Source organism: Enhydra lutris, unplaced genomic scaffold (genome assembly GCF_002288905.1).
Source record: "Enhydra lutris kenyoni isolate GAN:26980312 unplaced genomic scaffold, ASM228890v2 scaffoldscaffold13, whole genome shotgun sequence".
Lineage (NCBI taxonomy): Eukaryota > Metazoa > Chordata > Mammalia > Carnivora > Mustelidae > Enhydra > Enhydra lutris.
In genome coordinates, this window is record NW_019154097.1 from 50319325 (window position 1) to 50338684 (window position 19360).

The following is a 19360-nucleotide window of genomic DNA, read 5'->3' on the forward strand; positions in this document are numbered from 1 at the left end:
ACTGGCGCCACTTGCAAATGGGCTGGGGCCTCCGTCCAGACCGAGGAGGCACAGAGTGCACCACAGGGCGCATCCACGAGCCCGGACTGAACAGCAGGTCAAACACCTAGTTTACCTCTGAAAGATCTTAGAAAGATGACCCCGGTGCACTCCCTGAGTTCTGCCTGGGGGACTGTTAATGACAGAGAAACCACACCTTCCTTGGATTCGACAAACGTGAGAAAGACAAAGCGCACTGGCCCCCAGATCTTACTCAGGCAAGTAACGGGAAAACTCAAAACCACACTGGTCAGTCTTCATATTGGGCACCACTCACTGGGAACTGGAAACCGACTCTGACTGACAAATAGGTTCGCCAGAAACTTCACGTAACTGCAGCGAGGAGGATGCTGAAGATTTTCTGTTTAAGAAACACCAGTCCTACCAAACTGGGGTTTTATGGCTTCTTCAAAAGGCCTGAACAGCTACTCTGATGTCCCTCAGACCCTTCCAAGTGCATCTATAAAAAGACGACAGGAGTGGGATCGAGCTCGGCCACGGGCTGCTGGGCAGCCGGCGAACGTACAGGGAGAGATGTCTGATGAACGACGATTCTCCCGCACAGACCGATTCTACGTCCCGGCAGATAAAAGCCAGGCAAAATGCCAGTACCCAGGGACATCGCTGCAGCCTCTCGCAGGGAAAAACAAAAACCATTTCTGGGTACAAGTAAGCTGCACAGACAGAACGCAGAACAGCATGATCTTAAGTACTTGGTCAGGACGCTCTTCATTCACAAGAAGTCCATCACGGGACCCTCTAACTTTGTAAGAAGAAATGTGCTCACAGGCAGCGACACAGAACTGTCTCCAAATTCCCACCATCAGGGTCCTTCCTCTACCCCTGGGCTGCTCACACAGAGGGACAACCTGAAACCATCTCGAATCATGGTCTCGAAAGCCTTCCTCCGGGACCCCAGTGTGTGCACTCCCCCAACCCCGACCCCATCCCTAAGGCACCCAACTTTCACCCCCAACAACGGCACGAGGGGTGAGGGGTGACAGCTGCTATGATTACCAGGACTTCAGTCTAAAGGGCAGCTACAAAGTATCAACTGGATATCCGTGTCACTAATTCAGAGGTTTCACTAGTAATTTTAAGAGAATACCTGTTTTACTTGCATCTTTGTGTGGCAACATAGGCAAGAAAAAAAATTGGCATTTTAATACTCTAATACTTTAATGATGTAGTGGATTATTTCGTTCCCATCCTCGATTATTTTGTTCCAATCACTTTTAATTGTGCTTTAGATCAAGTGACATTTAAATGTGTGCACCTTCCTACATGTGAAATGAAGACCTAATTTTCTCGTGAACAAAGAGACCCTGTTACTCCCACCTGGCTAATGAGGTTCAGAAGCAGCTTCCCCTCGGAGCCGACCAGGCAGGTGAGCAGCTGCGGGATCCAGGCCAGCCACTGGATGGGCGGCACGCCGATGCAGTACTTGTCCACGGCGTCGGCCAGAGTGTTCTTGTCGTCATCAAAGCTCAGAAGCCACAGCACCTAAGACAGAAGGAAAAATCCCAGAGCTGAAGGGAAACTGAGGCCCTTCATCAATGACTTTCCGCCAACATTAAAACAGCACACAGCACAGCCTTGCTGGCAATGTGGGGAAAGATGTACAAAAGGGCCAACGATATTGCTAAACGCACCGCATAAACCGTAGACGAGACCGCAAACGTGAATATGCCTCTTGTGTGGCGGAGGCAACACCGCCAACCACCAGCGACCAACCTAGCGACCCAAGGCCCCGCCAACCTTCCAGTTCACACTCATGACCTCCCCACAACAAAATGGACTTGTTAAAAATCTCTGATGAACACCACCCCGGAACGAGGGGGCCACAAGCTGGAGGCTGGGTGTCCACGGATGTCTGAAACAACTACATCAAGAAGGAGGCAAATTCAGAGTCAAATATTTAGGGGGCGTCCCTGTGTCACCACAGCTGGCGTGTCTTTCTGGAGTCGACTGCGAACACTAGGTGCTGATGTTCGTTGCACATCTGGACATTAACGGATTCTAAGAAATCCAAATCTTTAATGGAACAAACCAGAAAAGCAGAACAATTTATTCCTAAGTTTTCTGCAAGGATGAATGCTGGGTTTTTCTTTTTTCTTTTTTTTTTTTTTAAAGATTTTATTTATTTGAGAGAAAGAGAGAGAGAGCATGAAAGGGGTGAGGGGCAGAGGGAGAAGCCGGCTCCCTAATGAGCAGAGGGCCCGATGTGGGACTTGATCCTGGGACTCCAGGATCATGACCTGAGCCAAAGGCAGTTGCTTAACCAACTGTGCCACCCAGGTGCCCTGAATGCTGGGTTTTATGTATGTGTTTCCAGAGACAAGGGAGAGGCAGCAACACTTAAGAAGGAATCTCAGTGTTAAGCGGTCACCTCTGGGCAGGTGCCTGTCAGCCACCAGTCCCGCCCCCTGTGCTGCGCTGGGGTGACCTGGGGCCAAGAACTCCAGCGAGTGTGACCGCACCCTGCAGTGCGGGCAGAAATCCCGGCACGCCGGACACCTGCGACTAGCGCTGTGCAGCTATGGGACTGTGGGAACCTCCCCTTCAGGTGATGGGGGAGAATCACCAGGTGTGTGGCGGAAAGTTCTCCCGGCAGCCTCCTCATCGGTCTGCAGCAATCTCTGTCCTGGGTGAGGTCCCAGAGAGAACACTGGACCGAGTCCCAGGACCGAGTCCAGGCACGGCTTTGCTGCTTAAAAAGTCTTGGGACCCCAAGTATGTCAGGTCTCTGTTTTCTTAGCTTTCAAATGGAACTGGGACAGATGCCTTGAAAACTAAAGGGAACAGGCCAGGCAGGTGGGAAATAATGCCTCACCCCCAGCACGGATGAGCAAAGAGCTGGCTTCTCGTGCAAACCTGAAGGCTACCAAACAGCCTTTGGTGAAAATGGGTTCTTCTCATCTCACCTTGGCTAAGTACTTCCTTGACTTGCTCTCATTCTGATGCCGACAGGCGTGCAGGTAACAGGTAATGGCAGATACGCCCAGATGGAGCTGCCGTTCCTTCACGAAGATGTTCTCCAGATAATCGCCCCACATGGCCCAGGCTTTCACCAACACATCATGCATTTGCACAGCTGCAGAAAATGCTTTGTTTGCTTCCTCAGATCTGTGAGGAGACAAAAGCAAAACTTTTTTTTTTTTTTGGAGAGCTTCACGTAACATAAAATCAATCATTTTTAAAATAATTCAGTGGCATTTAGTACGTTCAAAATGTCATACAACTGCCACTCTCTCAGGTGCCAAAATGCTGTTGTCATCCCCAAAGAAAACCCTGTACCACAGAGCAGTCACTCTCCGTCTCCCTGAACCTCCCATCCCTGGGGACCAGCAACCTGCCTTCTGGCTCCACAGACTGACCTCATCGGCGTACCGCACAGAAATGGGATCATGTACTATGTGACCGGTTTTCAAGGTTCACCCACGCGGCAGCAGGCGTCAGCACGTCACTCCTTTTTGCATCTCATACTGCTCCCTTGTGGGTCTACACCAGGTTTTTGCTTATCCGTTCATTTGGGTTGTTTTGACATTTTGGCTACTGTGGACGGTGCCGCTACAAACATTCATGACCAAGAACCCGCTTGAGCACCTGTTTTCAATTCTTCTGGGTACATACATGTGAGAGTGGGATTCCTGGGTCACATGAGAATTCTGTTCAATTTTTGAGGAACTCACAAACTATTTTCCACAGTGGCTACATCATGTTACTATCTGCAAATGACGGTTTTACATCTTCCAACAATGTGCAAGACAAAAGACAACTAGATACTCCTATCCCTCGTGATTATAAACGCAAACCATAGCCAAGTGCATGTGAAAGTATTATACGCCATGACCAAGTGGGATTTATCACAGCAATGCAAGGTGGTGGGTCAACACACACAAAAAAATCAACCCACGTGCATCACATCAGCAGAATGAAAAAGAAAAACATGATCCTCTCAGTGGGTGCAGGAAAAGCATCTGATGAAATCCAACACCATTTCATGATAAACACACCCAACTACAGCTAGGTATGGAAGGAAACTACCTCAACGTAATAAAGGTCAGACAGGAAAAACCCACAGGTATCATCTTATTCAATAGTGAAGGAGTAAAAGGTTTCCTCTCCGACCAGGCAAGAACTTTTCACCACTTCTACTGAACTAACCACCAGAAGTCCTAGGTAGGAGCAGTTAGTCAAGAAAAAAGGTAAAAGCATCCAGATTGGAAAGAAGACGTAGAATCATCTCTACTCGCAGATGACATAACTTTATACACAGAAAACCCTACAGAGTACAGACATGCAAAACAGAGCAAGTAAACAGTTGGCAAAGTTGAAAATGTAAGAGCAATATACAGAATTCAGTTGTATTTCTTCACCTTAGCAATGGAGAATCTGGAAATAAAATTAGGAAAATAACTTATAATAACATCAAAAATTAAGAATACATTCAGCATAAGAAATGTAAGACCTTTTTTTTTAAAATATTTTATTTATTTATTTGAAAGAAAGACAGTAAGAGAGAGCACAAGCAAGCAGAAGGTCAGAGGGAGAAGCAGACTCCCCGTGGAGTTGGGAGCCCGATGTGGGACTCGATCCCAGGACTCCAGGATCATGACCTGAGCTGAAGACAGTTGCTTAACCAACTGAGCCACCCATGCACCCAAGAAATGCAAGACTTACACGCCAGAAACCGTAACACATTGTTAAATGAGACAAAGATAAACATCTCATGTCTATGAACTGAAGGTTTAGTATTGTCATGACAGGAAACTCCCCAAATTAACCTCCACGATTCAATGCAATCATCACTTGAACTCCAACTGCCTCTTTTGCAGAAATAAATAACCTAAAACTCACGCGGAATGTCAGGGCTTCCAAACAGCCAAGCCAATCCTGAAAAAGGATCAAGTTGAAGAACGCTTCCTAATTTCAAACCTTGCTGCAAAGGAGAGCGAGTGACACAGTGTGGCCCCAGCACAAGGATGGACGTACATCAGAGGAATAGAGCTGACTGTCCAGAAATAAACCTTTATTTTTCTGGTCAGCTAACTTTCCAAAAGGAGGCCACAGCCGTTCTCTGGGGAAAGAAGTCTTTTCGAGGACTGATGCCGGGACAGAGTCTACACACGTGTGAAACAATGTATCTGGACCACCATCTCCTGCCACATATAAAAATTAACTCAAAATGGTTGAAGACCTGACTCTAAGAATTAAACCTCTTCGAAGAAATCGCAGGAGTAAATCTTATGACCTCTCAGCTATGACACCAAAAGCATGAGCTACCCAAGAAAACAGATACACCTGACATCTAAGTGAGAAGCTTTGTGCGTTAAGGGCACGGCCAAGAACGTTGAGAAGGCAGCCTGCAGACAGCGTGAAAATGTCCGCAATCATACACCTCAGAGACACAGCCAAACATCTGGGAACTAGAGCCAGATGATAAAAAGCCAAATAACCCACTAAAAAATGGGCAAAATAACAGAACACACGCTGCCATGGAAAAGAACTGCACACGGCACAGGAAAGACGCTCAACATCGCCGGTCATCAGGAAGATGGCAGTCAAAACCAGTGAGGCCCCCCTTTATCCTCACAAGCATGGCTGCAGTCTGAGAAATGGAAGGTGACCCAGGCCGGCAAGGACGCGGAGAAGCTGGAAACCACGGACAGTGCTGGCGGGAATGCACAATGGCACAGCCACTGTAGAATACCATCTGGCGGTTTCTTGACCAGAGAAAGAAGTCCCGCAGGACCCAGCAATTTCACCCTTAAGTATATGCCCAAGGCTCCCCCAAAAGCCTGTATGTGAACGTTCACAGCAACGTTACTCACAGGAGTACATGTGCAAACAGTCCAAATGTTCACTGATTGTTGCCTGGACTGAAACCTACAGACACGCCCGGGAGTACTTCGCCCTGACACAGCACAGACGACCCCTGAGAACATGATGCTGAGGGAAAGCAGCCAGGCACAGAAGGCCACAGACTGTAGGATTCCACTCGAAATGCGCAGAAGCAGCCCATCACAGAGACAGAAAGTAGATTAGCGGTTGTCAGGAGACAAAGGAAGGGGAAAATGGAGTGACCACTAACAGGTATGTGGTTTCTCTTGGGGATGATGGAAATGTTTCAGAACGAGCAGGTGGTGATGGCTGTACACCATGGATGCCTGAAGCCCACTAACACTTCCAAATGGTGCACCTTAGGTCATGTGAGTTTAAAATATTAAAAAAAAAAAAATTAAAGCCTTTTTAATCTTGACAATAATAATTTAAAATAAGCTAAAAATGCAACCCCTTTTACTAAAAATATGAAAAGTGGGCTCTCCAGTCCCACATATGGCAAAGAGTGGCATCTTTTAAGCCTATCTCATTCGCCCACTTTTTATAAAATTTTATCTAATGTTCGTTTCTCTAAAACAGGGTTCTGTGACCTTTTTCTGAATGAGCCAGACAGTAAATGGGTTTAGGCTCTGTGGGTTGCACAGTTTCTGGCACAACTACTCAATTCTGTTGTGGGAAAGCAGACATACACCCCATCCGCAGGGGTGGGTGAGCTCCCAGACCTCATTTACAGAAACCAGACGCTGGCCGGGTTTGGTCTGCAGGCCACAGCAGACTGACCCCCTGCTCTAAAACAGGAATTGTCTCCATAAAAGGAATCATATCAGCTCTGGTCCAAAATATCATGCTGCGAAAATGGGGAAATGAATCTATGTCACCAGCAGTCCTGTGTTCAAGCAACTCATTTTTTAAAAAAGCATTTTTAAGTACTACCCATCAAACTGGCTTATCCGTCCACCGTAAGTTACTGTCTTCACAGAGACAGAACATCTCAACTATCACCCCTGACAACTGTCACCCAATCACACTGACTTCCAAGTTATAAATAACTATTTAAATAATCTGACGAATTCTTTCCTTCCTGTATAACATACATACTTGTTGATCTGAGCCAAGAACATTCCCTTCAGTGCATAAAACTCAGCTGTCATCTCTTTTGTAAAGTATTTCAAGTTTGTAGATTCAATCACTTCAAGACCCTGTTTAAAAAAACAAAAGTAGGAAAAATTTTCTTGAAATTTCTAGACAATGGTGTCAAAACTGCATTAAATATTTATCTAGGTACTAAGTCCTAAGGTCACTGACAAGTGCACTTGAAGTTGACGGTTGACCTTGCCTTCCGCTAACAGTTCTTGACTGACAAGCGTACGTAAACTGAATCGCGAAGTGTCACGTTCAGTCCTGGATACCTTAAAGGTACTATTTTTCCCAAAGCTTTCTATGTCTAGTCCATTCCATTGTTTTTATTAATATTTCTCTGAACTTCATTAAAATCTACTTTACATCCTCATACTCCTATACTTTTTCATTTTCTTTCCTTAAATACATCAACCAAAGTGTAAAATATAGACCGTAAAATTAAAAAAAAAAAAATATATATATGACAAATGTTCAAGTGGTTTCCTTTCCCTTTCTGGTGGTGAAGGGACAGTTTCCCACGAACGACGTCGTGTTTACGGCAAGTTCTCACCCTCCTTTCCTACTCTCTGCACTAGGAGTGCCCACGGGCACCCGCGCTCTGCTGGCCCTACTTAGCAGAGAGGCGGCCGACGGCTCCCATCATCACTCTACCTGCATACACTCGTTTTTCCCCATGACTCCAGCCAGCTGGAGGTAGCATTTGACTTGCTGTCGGATCTTCTGGAAGCAATCCACGATAGGCACGGTTGGGATCGTATGAATGCGACTTAGGATGTCCAGAGCTACGTTGACCAGTCCCTGTTTGCGGGCGATCTTCCCATACTGGATGATTGCTGATGCAGAGGCATGAACCCCAAGCATGGCATTGTTCGAACTTGGGTCATGCTGAGAACTGTTTTCATAGGCAGTTACAATAGCTAGAGAGCAAAGAAAAGAGCAATCAGTCCATGCCAAACATTTCTCAAAGCGTTCCACAACAAGGCTGAAATAAAAAATGAAAAACACGTACACATGGGCTTATGAAAACAGGAAGCTCGGTGATAAACCCCCATTACTTTCCCTTGGGTTTTACACACGGAAGACACGTGATACGAAAGGAAGAGGCAAACAGCACAGACTGTGGAGCTGAGCGTTACCATTGTGGCTAACTGAATTAGGACGGTGGCTCTAACAGATGCCCAGCAGGTTGAGGGGATGAACAAAACCGCAGAAGGCTCCACAAGGCCACCCCCAAGCAGCTCGTCCTTGGGTGGACCCTTCGCAACGAGCACCAAACCCCAGAGCTCAGATCCCACTGGCCCGTGCCCCCAACACTGACTCTGTTCTAGCTGGACGAGTGTTAACGAGTTGGGGGGCTCTCCCCACCTTTCGCTGCCTCCCCCCTACTCTTCCCAGACCAACCACCACTGACTAAATCTACCAGAAAATAGAACATCTGATAAAGTGGGGGAGAAAAAAAAAACACAACAAAACCGAGACATGAAACCAGAACAGTGGGGCGTCTGGGAAATTACATGATGAATGCATGCCGGACCAGGTCGGTTTACCCTGGTAATGATGCTGCCTCCACATGAAGACGCTGCTCCAGTGGGACAAGTCGTCAGACACGATGGGCAGCCTGTTCCTCCACGTCTTCACCACCGTCTTCATGTCGTGCAGGCTGTTGTTCCTGCCCAGGTTAGTAGGTTGGAGGCCGGCATTAATCTGCGCCGCTTCCTGAAGTTCGATGATCTGCTGGGCTGCCTGAAGGGGACCAGGATCAGGGACCCCATGGTGAGTGCACATGAGGAAAACCAACCGGAGTCCATCAGCAATCTGAGACTATAAAGGTCTCCCGATACACTTCCCCAAGGAAGCACTCTCACTTCTTGCTTTCGTTTATTCTTTGCCCCAAACTCTGCTCTTGTGATTCCCCCCACTTCTCAAGGTTCAGCTCTGTGGCTACTGCGAAGTAGGAAAGGGAGGACAGTGGCGCAGGTAGCACACCCTGCAAACACGGAGCCTCCAAACTCTTTTCTCATTCCTTTCGCCACCACCTAAGTCGGGTTCTCCGACCAAGGGCTCAGAGCAGAAGTCAGGCCTGCCTGCCCTCAGGCTCTCTTTCCACCAACACTCAAACCCCATGGCAACACTAAGCATCTCAAAACACGGTCTGGGTGATCCCTTTGGGCTGGCGAACCTGTCTTCCAGCGCGTCCCTTATGAGACTGTCTAGTTCACCACCTTCAACACCCCAGACGCACTGTTGGCTCCAAACGCACTGGCCGCGATGCACAGCCTATCCAAGTTCCATTCCCTCCCGCTGCGAGGTTCCATTCCCTCCCACGGGGAATCCTCCCTTTTCTAAATCCCGCCTTTCCTCTCTGTCCAGTCTCCCTCTGGTGTGAAGCTGTGCTTCTCGTGACTGTCCTCTCTCCAGCCAGATGCTCCTCTGGGGCAAATCTTTGTTCTGAGCTGGTCAGAATCTCCCAAACATAGCACCTAGACCCCCCACTTGCCATCTTGTTGACCGATCTCAACTGGAGATACAGCCTGCAAGGACCACCGCTTTCTGGCCGCACCTCAAGTTCAGTTCATTACCTTCGGCTTTCTGAAACCTCTCTCTCCTCATGCTCCCTCCCCCCAGCAGGAGGCAACCACTGATCTGAGATCTGTCTCCGTGCATCTCCCCCTCCCGGACACTCCGCGGAGAGGGAATGACACAGAGCATGGCCCTCTGCTGGCTTCTCCACTCAGCACGTTGCTAAGGCTCACGCCACAATAAGGCTCACTACTCGTCCCTTTTTATTGCTGCACAACAGGGCGCTGCCTGGATCTGCCACTTTTTATTTAGTCATCAGCTGATGATCATTTGGGCGGTTTCCACACTTTGGCCATTATGGATATTGCTGCTGTGAACATGGGTGTGCAGTGTGCGCGTGTAGGATGGAAACCGTACTTAGTATTTTGAGGAACTGTTAGACTTGTTTCCAGTCTATCTTACAATCCCACCAGCAATATACGTGGGTTCCAATTTTCCCACATCCTCATCAATGCTCGTGATAGTCTTTTTTATTCTCGAAGGGTAGTGGGAGTGAAGTAGTATTTCACCGTGGTTTTGATCTGCATTTCCCTACTGACTAATGCTGGTGAGCATTTTTTCCCACGCTCATATGCTCCTTTGTATATCCGCTTTGTAAATGAAATCCGTTTTTCAAATTTGGGCAGTTTTCAGCCATTATTTTTCCAATATTCCTTTTGCCCCTTCTTCTGGCTCCACTCCCTCTGGGACCCCCACAGTAAGTATGTTGGTACTGATTCGATCAAGTCTCTATTATTTACGGAACGCGACCACTGAAGTCTCTGCCCGGGTGGCTTAGTGGTCAACCAGTTGGCCCGAGAAGTCCCTAAAGACCAGAACCACGAAGCCGCTCAGCCTTTGCTGAGGGCTGTGCGTCTGCTGCGGCCTACACTTGATAGGTCTGCCTTAGCCTTCACTTCCGGCTCGTAGGGAGCCTCAAGGTCAGGTAGCCGGGTGGGAAAAAGTGTGTTCTGTGGAGAGGAGCAGCACCGCGAGGGGCTGTGCGAGAAACTGCGTCAGAGCCAAGCAAGTGCATGGTGGCCTGTGTGGCGGGAATGAACTGTCAGAAACTGTGCAGATGGCCCAGCAAGGAAGAGGCTCAGGCACAGGTTGTCGGCACCCACAAGAGTTTCAGAGGACACACAGCAGCATCACACTGATGGGCTATGGTAGCCGTTAACGAAAATGTCTGGAGCAAAACTGAGAAACATCAAAATCGCTCCTGACAGGTCACCTGTCATTCAAATCCCATGGAAGCTCCAGAAATGAGAACATTTCTCTATATTTTGACTCCACCTTCCTTTTACTGAGGAGGAGACAAGTGGAAGGACTTTCTTCCCTGACGTCCAGCTCGGTGCGTTCACCACACCCACCTGGAGAAGAGGCGTGTGCACGTGGGACACGACGTGGGGAAGCCGCCGCCACTCGCGGATGGCCAGACTGCTGGCCATTTCCACCAGGCGCTCGATGAAGCTGAGCTGCTGCTCTTCGGGGTGGCAGATGGCCAGGTACCCGCGGTACATGTTGACTTTCCACGCCATCTCTTTGGGACAACTTACTTCCACCTGGTGGGGAAAAGAACATGACATGGGAAGTAACGGGCAAACTTGTCCATACAAAGGGTCAAAAATGCAAGCCAATTTTTTTGTAGCCAATCATGCAAAGCGGTAAGCAGGAATTAAGCTACGAACAGACACTTATTTTGTTTGGAGAAGTCATGAATTTAGATTGCATTTTCTGGACACTCTCCTTTTCTAAATTCTAGTGAGTAGCCAGTCTCTACAGGTTCTTTGCTTTAAGTCATCAGCAGTTCCAGAAAGAGAGAAACAGATGAACACTGATGTGACAGACCAGATGAACAACCATCCTTTGGCTACAAAGTCAGCCAGCAAATTTCCAGAGCATTCAATATATGTTTGTCTCCACTCTGATAAATATAATTTTGAGTTGCTTCCAATTCATATTGTTATCCTGGGAAATCAATCTAACTTGTTCCACATTAGACAAGGAAGCGAAAGGCAATGATTCCAGTTGATAAGAATATGAGAGAACATAAACTTGACTGTTCTTCAAAAGCCGCACTCCGCCGTCTACTGTAAGATTCCCCCCAGGTCTCTCACATCCTGCCTGTCAGCTCTCTCATGAACTACTGAGCCCGGAGCTGTCACATTCTCTCTCCTCGGCTCTAACCCCTGCCCCTTTCCCCCGACAACATGCGCCTCCACATAAAGGCTCCCCGTGCTCCCTCTTCAGCCCTCAAAAGCTCTGTCTGCCCACCACCCTCTAAAGGAAGCATTAAAACTGGTCTCACTTTATCAATTCTGTCCAGAGCATTTAAAAACATAAATGATAAAAATTAAGGTATTTTCAAAAATCATTTCTGTGTAGGAGAAGAAAGGCTATTCATTCTGAAGCATCTCTGGGCAGTAATAAAAACCATCCACACTTTAGTGCCAAAATACTAAGTGACACAAGGACCAGGATGATGATGGGGCCATCCTGCATTATGTGACCCTCTGGCTTGTTTTTTTGACATCTTCTTTCTCTAAAGCACATTCACATTCATGGCCTCTCTCTCAGATCTCAAGAATCCAACGATGAAAAAATTTAGGAAGACAAACTTGTCAAAACATTTGCTTCCAACACAATCCGCTAAAATCACACCAATCACACATTTTCTGTGCTTCATTTGTCAATCACCACATCCATCCCTGTAACACTGGGAACAAAGGCATCTCTCATTTCCCACCCCCTGAAACGAGCTACCCCATTGATTATACCGAACCAAGCAGCCCTGAAACCATAATGCATACTAACAAAAACAGAAGTAATTTTTTTTCTTGAATTATCAGTAAGTGAGTAAATAATTTTGGACCACCTACTTGGACCAACACTCTCTGAATGTACTACAAACTACCCAGAATGTTTATTCACGTACAATGAGCATTTTTCTAATCCGTAAGCACAATTTTTAGAAAATGATTATGGGTTTCTAAAAGAAAAAACTCGGGGTGCCTGGGTGGCTCAGTGGGTTAAAGCCTCTGCCTTCGGCTCGGGTCATGATCCCAGGGTCCTGGGATCGAGCCCCGCATCAGACTCTCTGCTCAGCAGGGAGCCTGTTTCTTCCTCTCTCTCTGCCTGCTTCTCTGCCTACTGTCAAATAAATAAATAAAATCGTAAAAAAAAATAAAATAAAATAAAATAAAAAACTCACTTCTCAGACCTACGGCTGACATGCAGGACGCCTGACGCTGCCTGCATCCAGCTAAGTAAAACCCCGTGAAGGGAGAAGGAAGGAAAGAGCAGAGTGAGCTATAAATATTTACTCAGCAGAACATCTACCAGATCAAAGAAGAGAACAACTCACTGTAAATGTGTTTTGTCAGAAATAATACAAATAATGGGTTATCTCTGGAACAAACTCCCTGCATCAGACAGGCAATTCCCAGATCCTAACCCCAAAGTCAAGCCCTGGGTTGTCTCCGCCCTCTGTGGTTCATCATCTCAGTTCCACCATCTTCCACGTGTTCGTTAAAAAGCGACACTAGTAACAACATAAACATGGTAGCCACAACATAGGTTAAAAATGTCAGGTTCATTGTTTCAAAGACAGTCGCTCTACAATCTCAGTGTGCTTTTGAAGTCATCTCCGCATTACAAGAGGAAAGGAGAATCACTGGTGTGAGCGTCAACGAAGCCCGGCTAGGTAGAGGACAGGTGAGACGGGTAGATGGCAGCACTTCCTCCACCTGACCCCAGCCACGAACCCCATGCGGGAAAGGTGGAGAGATGAGGAGCAGAAGCAGGGAAAGGGCCGAGGGAGAGTATGAGGGGAGGGCCCAGATGCAGGAAATGATGAAGGGTAGCAAGAATAGCCGCATCGGAAGACCATTTAAGGCAAAAATAATGTATCGTGGGGCTCAGATGACACAGAGCTGCGCTGTCCCACACTGTGGCTTTCGGGTCCCCCCAGCAGGAAAAAGGGAATAGGGCCTCTGGGCCCACGCTCCCGCTGTGCACTGAATCCTCTGGATGGAGTTTAATTAAAAAAAAAAAAAAAAAAAGTGGCGCTCAACCGAATTCCTGACTCCGCTTAATGATACTGGTTTCCTTCACTCCCATAACAAACATGCTTGGAAGAGAACACCCGCCTCACTGAGCACACGGCCGCTGACAGAGACGACTAACCCGCCAGGCCTGACCCGTGATTCACCCTCGCCGTGCTCACCCCCAGCAGCGTTTCTGCACCAGACCCATCACGCTAAACTAATTCTTCCTCCAGCTCCCAAACTGAACAAATGTGGGAAAGGTGTTAGAGAACTGAAAATAATACTTGCTTCCCAACAGCTGTCTTTCATCTGCCAAAGCGCCCAGCTTGCTCCAAGCAAAGAGAACTCTCTGGAGGTCCACACCACCCGAGCCCGGGAGAACCACCGGTGGGGGAGGGTGGTCTCACCTGCACCAATGCCTCCTTCATGGCAGTCCAGTTGGATACCCGCCAAGCACACTCCAGGACCAGGTAAGGGTTAATGTGACCTTTGGACTGGCCATATTCCGTCAAGGCTTCCCACTGGTTCAACTCCTTAGAGCATCTGGAAGACCAGGGATTCAAGGGCAGACGTTCACTCACCAAAACACTCACAGATTCAGAAAGGGCAAGGGGTAAGATTTTCAGTTGTGGGTTGCAAAAAAAATTTTCCCCCCACAGGGCAAAAGGTGAGGTCCCAAGGTGCCCCATTGCGGTGAGCCCCCCTGATCCCTGAAGGAAACGGCTCCCCAGGACACCGAGGGCCACCCCCCACATGGCAGGAGCCCTAAGCACCAGAGCCAGTGGGGAGGCAGAGATCATCTGTTCTTTCTCCAATGGATGCTTTTAATTACTCATGGATCAAATGCTCTTCTGAGGTGCTTCTTTTCTTTATAAGGCCATAAAGAAAATAGCAAAGTCCCCTTTTAAAAGCACTCATTACAAGACAATTTCAAACACTTCTCCCTGTCCCCTTGCCCCCAGTTCCCTTAAGAGAGTCCTGAACAGTCAGACGCTGTGGCGCACCGAATCCAGTGGTCCTCCCACAGCTGGTACTCTGGGAAAATAGCGGGGGAGGCGTTACTCCTCTCATGCTCCTTCTTGGCTTTGTCCATTGCCTTTTCGTAGGATTCTTGAGCCTGAAGAAGTCAATAATGCTCTCGGTTATTTAGGGCAAGTGGGAACTCAGGCAGGCCTGGGAGTGCCCTGCCCTCTTCTCTAGATCACTGGCCCTGAGGCTCTGCTCGCACAGGGAACAGAGTGGCACATAACACCCCACAGAACGGACAGAGTGGAGACAGCCTAGCCCCGGGATGCAGCTCTCCGTCCTTCAGCGAGAGGACAGAGGAGGCCACAGCTCATGCCTGTGCTTCTAGAGTTTGGGGTCTGAGAACCATATCCTGGGACGGGGCCACACTTCAATGAAAGGACAGACGTGAGAATTAACGTTTAAATACAAACTACAATCTATCTGCCATTTCCAACAGGACCATTGAGTGCAGATAAAAATCATCCACGTTAGCAACTAATGGTAAAGGCTTCACGACTGAGTTTCAAAAATGTTCGTGTCATATAACATAGGTTTCTCTTACACTAGAGACTTCAATCAAAGAGCCTTTCTATGGAGGACAAACACTTGAAATAAACCGGTGAAGTTATCTAATGTGAACTCCGACTTGAGATCGTTAGAAACGGCCTCTCCTTAGCCATGGGGCCAGGCCACGTCACTGGACACGGGACGGTGGCTACCTGCTCGAAGAATCCGTGCTGCTCGTAAGCAATGGCCGTCGCCGTCTCCGAATACTTGCAACGCTTCTGCCACAGACCAGCCCACATATCCTCCTCTTGTAACAGAGAGTACAGCTCGGCCAGGGAGTCCAGTATCTCCTGAAAACACAGCGTGGATTCTTGAGTGCTCGGGACAAAAACGTTTTCTTCCCAATAAGGCGACTTCACTGTGCTGCCATTTAAAATCACTGGGGAGAGGATTCCCGAGGCAGGGAGGTCCCTGGCAGAGATGACGGGACCGGGAAGAGGAGGAGGGCCTCACCTGCTGAGGCGGAGTTATGCTCTCCTGCTCATAAAATTCCGTTGTTTGCTTCGGCTTAATCTGCAGGCTCAGACCTTTCTCAAAAGCCTGGTGCTCAAGCATCAACGTGGAGCGGAACCAAAGGTTGTGCGTCTTCCCCAAGTACTTCAGCACGCAGGGCCGGATGGGAATCGGGGGGACGCACTGGGACATGGCCTCCACGAAGCAGTTGAGGGCGCTGGGTTGACAGTCCCGCTGCACCTGGTGGCTGCCGCTGCACAGGAACGGGCTGATCTCACCGGCCAGAGCCTGAAACCCAAGAGCACGTCATGTCTCCACTCAAAACACGGCCTCACACTCACGCAGCATCTGACAGCGTTCTAGAGAACTCACCGTCAGACAAAGGCCAGCGGTCTCCTCGCCCTGTGAAACTTAACAAGGTGATTCACAGATATTTATCAACAGCTAAAACTATGTCTTCAAAAACGGGCTTTAAAACATATACTCACGTGCTGCTGTCTGTCAGACAGAATTTTCCACAATCTGGGGAAAAGCTGGACCCACGTCTTCTCTGCCAGTGTTGTGGAGATGTGGCACAGCTGGACAAAGGCGCTGAGCAGGGCTCCCGTCTACAGAAAGAACAGAGAATCATGAAGCCACAAGGGAGCCCACAGGACACTCCCACCTTGTGTTTCAGCGGACACTCCTCCACTTCCGCACTTGCGGACACTGGGCAAGTGTCAGGTCAGAGCAAAAACAGATTCGGAGCACGCACGGTGTGCTTAGCAGCCAGCTTCCTGCCTACATTTTTTAACTTTCAAGGGCATTTTCTAACCTTGTCTGCGAGGTACGAGCGCAACGTTGACGTGGAGTGAGGATGGGAGGCACGGGGGTGCCAGCAAAACGAGGCCACTGGCAACGTGGAAGAGCAAAGGGGAGGAGCACACGCACGGGAGGTGAGTCACTGGCCAAGAAGGACAGTTCTGAAGAAGAGATCAAGAAGTGAGACGTCCCGGCAGCTGACGGCAGGGGAGAGGCGGACAGGGAGCGAGCGGCCTGGCCTGGAATGGGACGCCCCGCGAAAGGGGCCAGGGTTGGAAACGAAGGGCCCCAAAAGGGAACCAAATCCACAGGTGCCTCTGACTTTGTCCACAGCTTTGCTGTGTCTGAAAGTCTGAATTAGCTGCCAGGATTCCTTATGAACAGGCAGGTTTCTAGGCAGCTTGAAGCCACTGGGCCCATAGGGCCCACCTCCCCACAGAGACGGGGGTTCAATGACGGAGGATTCATGATTATGCTTTCCTTTCTCTGACAGCAAACCCAAGAAAAGAAATCACCCTCACATTCATGTCTACCGAAAATGCAAAAAGCAAAGACAGAAATATTTCAAGGAAAATGGGGGAAAAACGCTTCAGTGAAGGATGCTCCTGGCTGGTACTCAGGCCGCTCCATGAACCTGGATGACCCCATGTGGTGGCTCTGTCCTCCCCGGCCAGTGTGTCGTCAGCCTCCCGGCCCTGGGTCATTTAGCAGAGGCCGAAGCACTGAAGGGCCACAAGCAGTCACAGACCGGCTGATTAAAATGCTCATCTCGGGGTGCCTGGGTAGCTCAGTGGGTTAAGCCACTGCCTTCGGCTCAGGTCATGGTCTCCGGGTCCTGGGATCAAGCCCCACGTTGGGCTTTCTGCTTGGCAGGGAGCCTGCTTCCCCCTCTATCTCGGTCTGCCTCTCTGCCTACTTGTGATCTCCGCTCTCTGTCAAATAAGTAAATAAAATCTTAAAAAAAAAAAAAAAATGCTCATCTCGAGCACATGTGGGGGATTCGACAGGCTCCTGGCTTGTCCTCATTCTCATGTGACCACAGGGAGAGGTGAAGAAGGGTGTGGGTTCTGTGGCAGCCCTCAGCGCCAGGGAGATAGAGAGTGGACACTGTGGGGGAGACAAGGAGGGGACACTGGCTTCAAGAGATTTCCCACCTCCAGTAAGACGGTCAGTTCTGGGACCAGAGACCCACAGCAGAGACGAGATCAGGCTTGCCCGGTTTCAGGAAAGACCTGTTCAGATGCCCCCTAGTCCCTCCAGACTTAGAAACAAAGAGCCTGGAGGCGCCCACTGGCCCCTGACCACTTCACAGGTAGAGGAGTTTCAGGAATGAAAATGTCAGGGAGGAACTGACTTACAAATGCAGGGACTTATAACCCTACTTTGCTCTGCAAAAAACAGCTTCCATACACACATGGTATAATAACAGGAACACTCTAGCCATGTGCAACAATGTGGATGAACCAGAGGGTATTATGCTGAGGGAAATAAATAAATCAGAGAAAGAGAATTATCATATAATCTCACTGATATGTGGAATTTAAGAAACAAAACAGAGGATCATAGAGGAAGAGAGGAAAAAATATGATGAAACCAGAGAGAGAGAGACACACCATGAGAGTCTCAATCACAGGAAACAAACTGAGGGTTGCTGGAGGGAGGGAGGTGGGCGGGGGGGGGGGTCACTGGGTGATGGACAGTAAGGAGGGCATGTGATGTAATATAAGCACTGGGGTTATGGGATAAGGCCTAAATCACAGGTCTGTTCCTCTGAAACCAGTAATATAGTATATGTTAATTAACTGAATTTTAATTAAAAAAATGTTTAAATGGGATTAGACCATCAAAAAGCAAAAAAAAATATGAAGACCACCGCCACACCCTCTAACTCCCTAAGCCTCCCGGCTGCTTCCCTGTTCCCCAGAGCGCTCACCACCTGACACAGTACATACTGATTTTTACTTCTTTCCGTTTACTACTTTCCCCCACTAGAACCCAAGCCCCACGAGCGCTGGCTACTCTTGTCTGTTTCCTTCGATTGTCTAGCATGGCGAAAATGTATTCTGACTGATCTTCCCCAATGAGCTGATCATCAAGCTTATGCCAAGGCTCCCAGTAAGTCAGGATCTACATGGCAACTCATCCTGATGACTGTTAGCCAAGTAAGGCCTTCAGGTTTGGGGGCACTGATCCACCATCTCACCTTCTGGCAGTGATGATAGCAGGAACAGGGGCCTAGTAAGGTCTTCAGTTTGTGAACAAGAGACGCTTACATGGTCGTGTAAGAACGCTCTGCTTCCTGTTCCGTGCACCAGGAGACCAAGTTTTGAATGTTTCTCCACACACAAATACCACAACTATCACTCAGAAGTTCAAAGGCTGATTTAATGCATAAACTCAGGATAGATCACCAGAGACGTTTAAATGCAGAAACTATCTGTAATAGGTAGTTTCCCTTTAATTTTTTTCACCTAGCTCAAGGTACAAACAGAATCATCACTGTTTCTTTGTAATACACATCAAAAGCAGCTTGGCATATGGAGCCTTAACTTTTTAAAGATTTTATTTGAGAGACAGTATAAATGGGGGTCAGGGCCAGAGGGTGAAGCAGGCTCCCCACTGAGCAGGAAGCCCAAGGCAGAGCTCTATCCTAGGACCCTAAGATCATGACCTGGGCTGAAGGCAGATGCTTAACAACTGAGCCACCTAGGCACCCCTAGATTTTTAGTCTTTAAAATTAGCATACCTACAATTAATCTTAAGACTTTCTAGAAGTGGAAGTTTCTACCTGGCTAAATCTCAAAATAGATGCATCTGGGGAACTTCTCCCTGCAAAGAGGGGTGGACTTCACTTACCATGTTACCCTATTCTCATTTTCTCCTTTTTTATTGCATCTGAA

General features: G+C 48.3%; 1 protein-coding gene across 1 annotated transcript in view; it reads right to left on the reverse strand.

Annotated features, from left to right (window-relative positions):
* The window catches only part of LOC111146202 (transformation/transcription domain associated protein), a 115179-nt gene that overhangs the window by 16883 nt on the left and 78936 nt on the right, over window positions 1-19360 (reverse strand). Inside the window, exons 52-62 of the mRNA XM_022501639.1 lie at window positions 16148-16267; window positions 15660-15947; window positions 15359-15496; window positions 14636-14748; window positions 14039-14174; window positions 10956-11147; window positions 8571-8766; window positions 7675-7940; window positions 6982-7082; window positions 2964-3165; window positions 1378-1542 (exon numbers count right to left, since the gene is read on the reverse strand). Coding sequence (XP_022357347.1) covers window positions 1378-1542; window positions 2964-3165; window positions 6982-7082; window positions 7675-7940; window positions 8571-8766; window positions 10956-11147; window positions 14039-14174; window positions 14636-14748; window positions 15359-15496; window positions 15660-15947; window positions 16148-16267 — 1917 coding nt within the window. The remainder of the gene's footprint in view (window positions 1-1377; window positions 1543-2963; window positions 3166-6981; window positions 7083-7674; window positions 7941-8570; window positions 8767-10955; window positions 11148-14038; window positions 14175-14635; window positions 14749-15358; window positions 15497-15659; window positions 15948-16147; window positions 16268-19360) is intronic.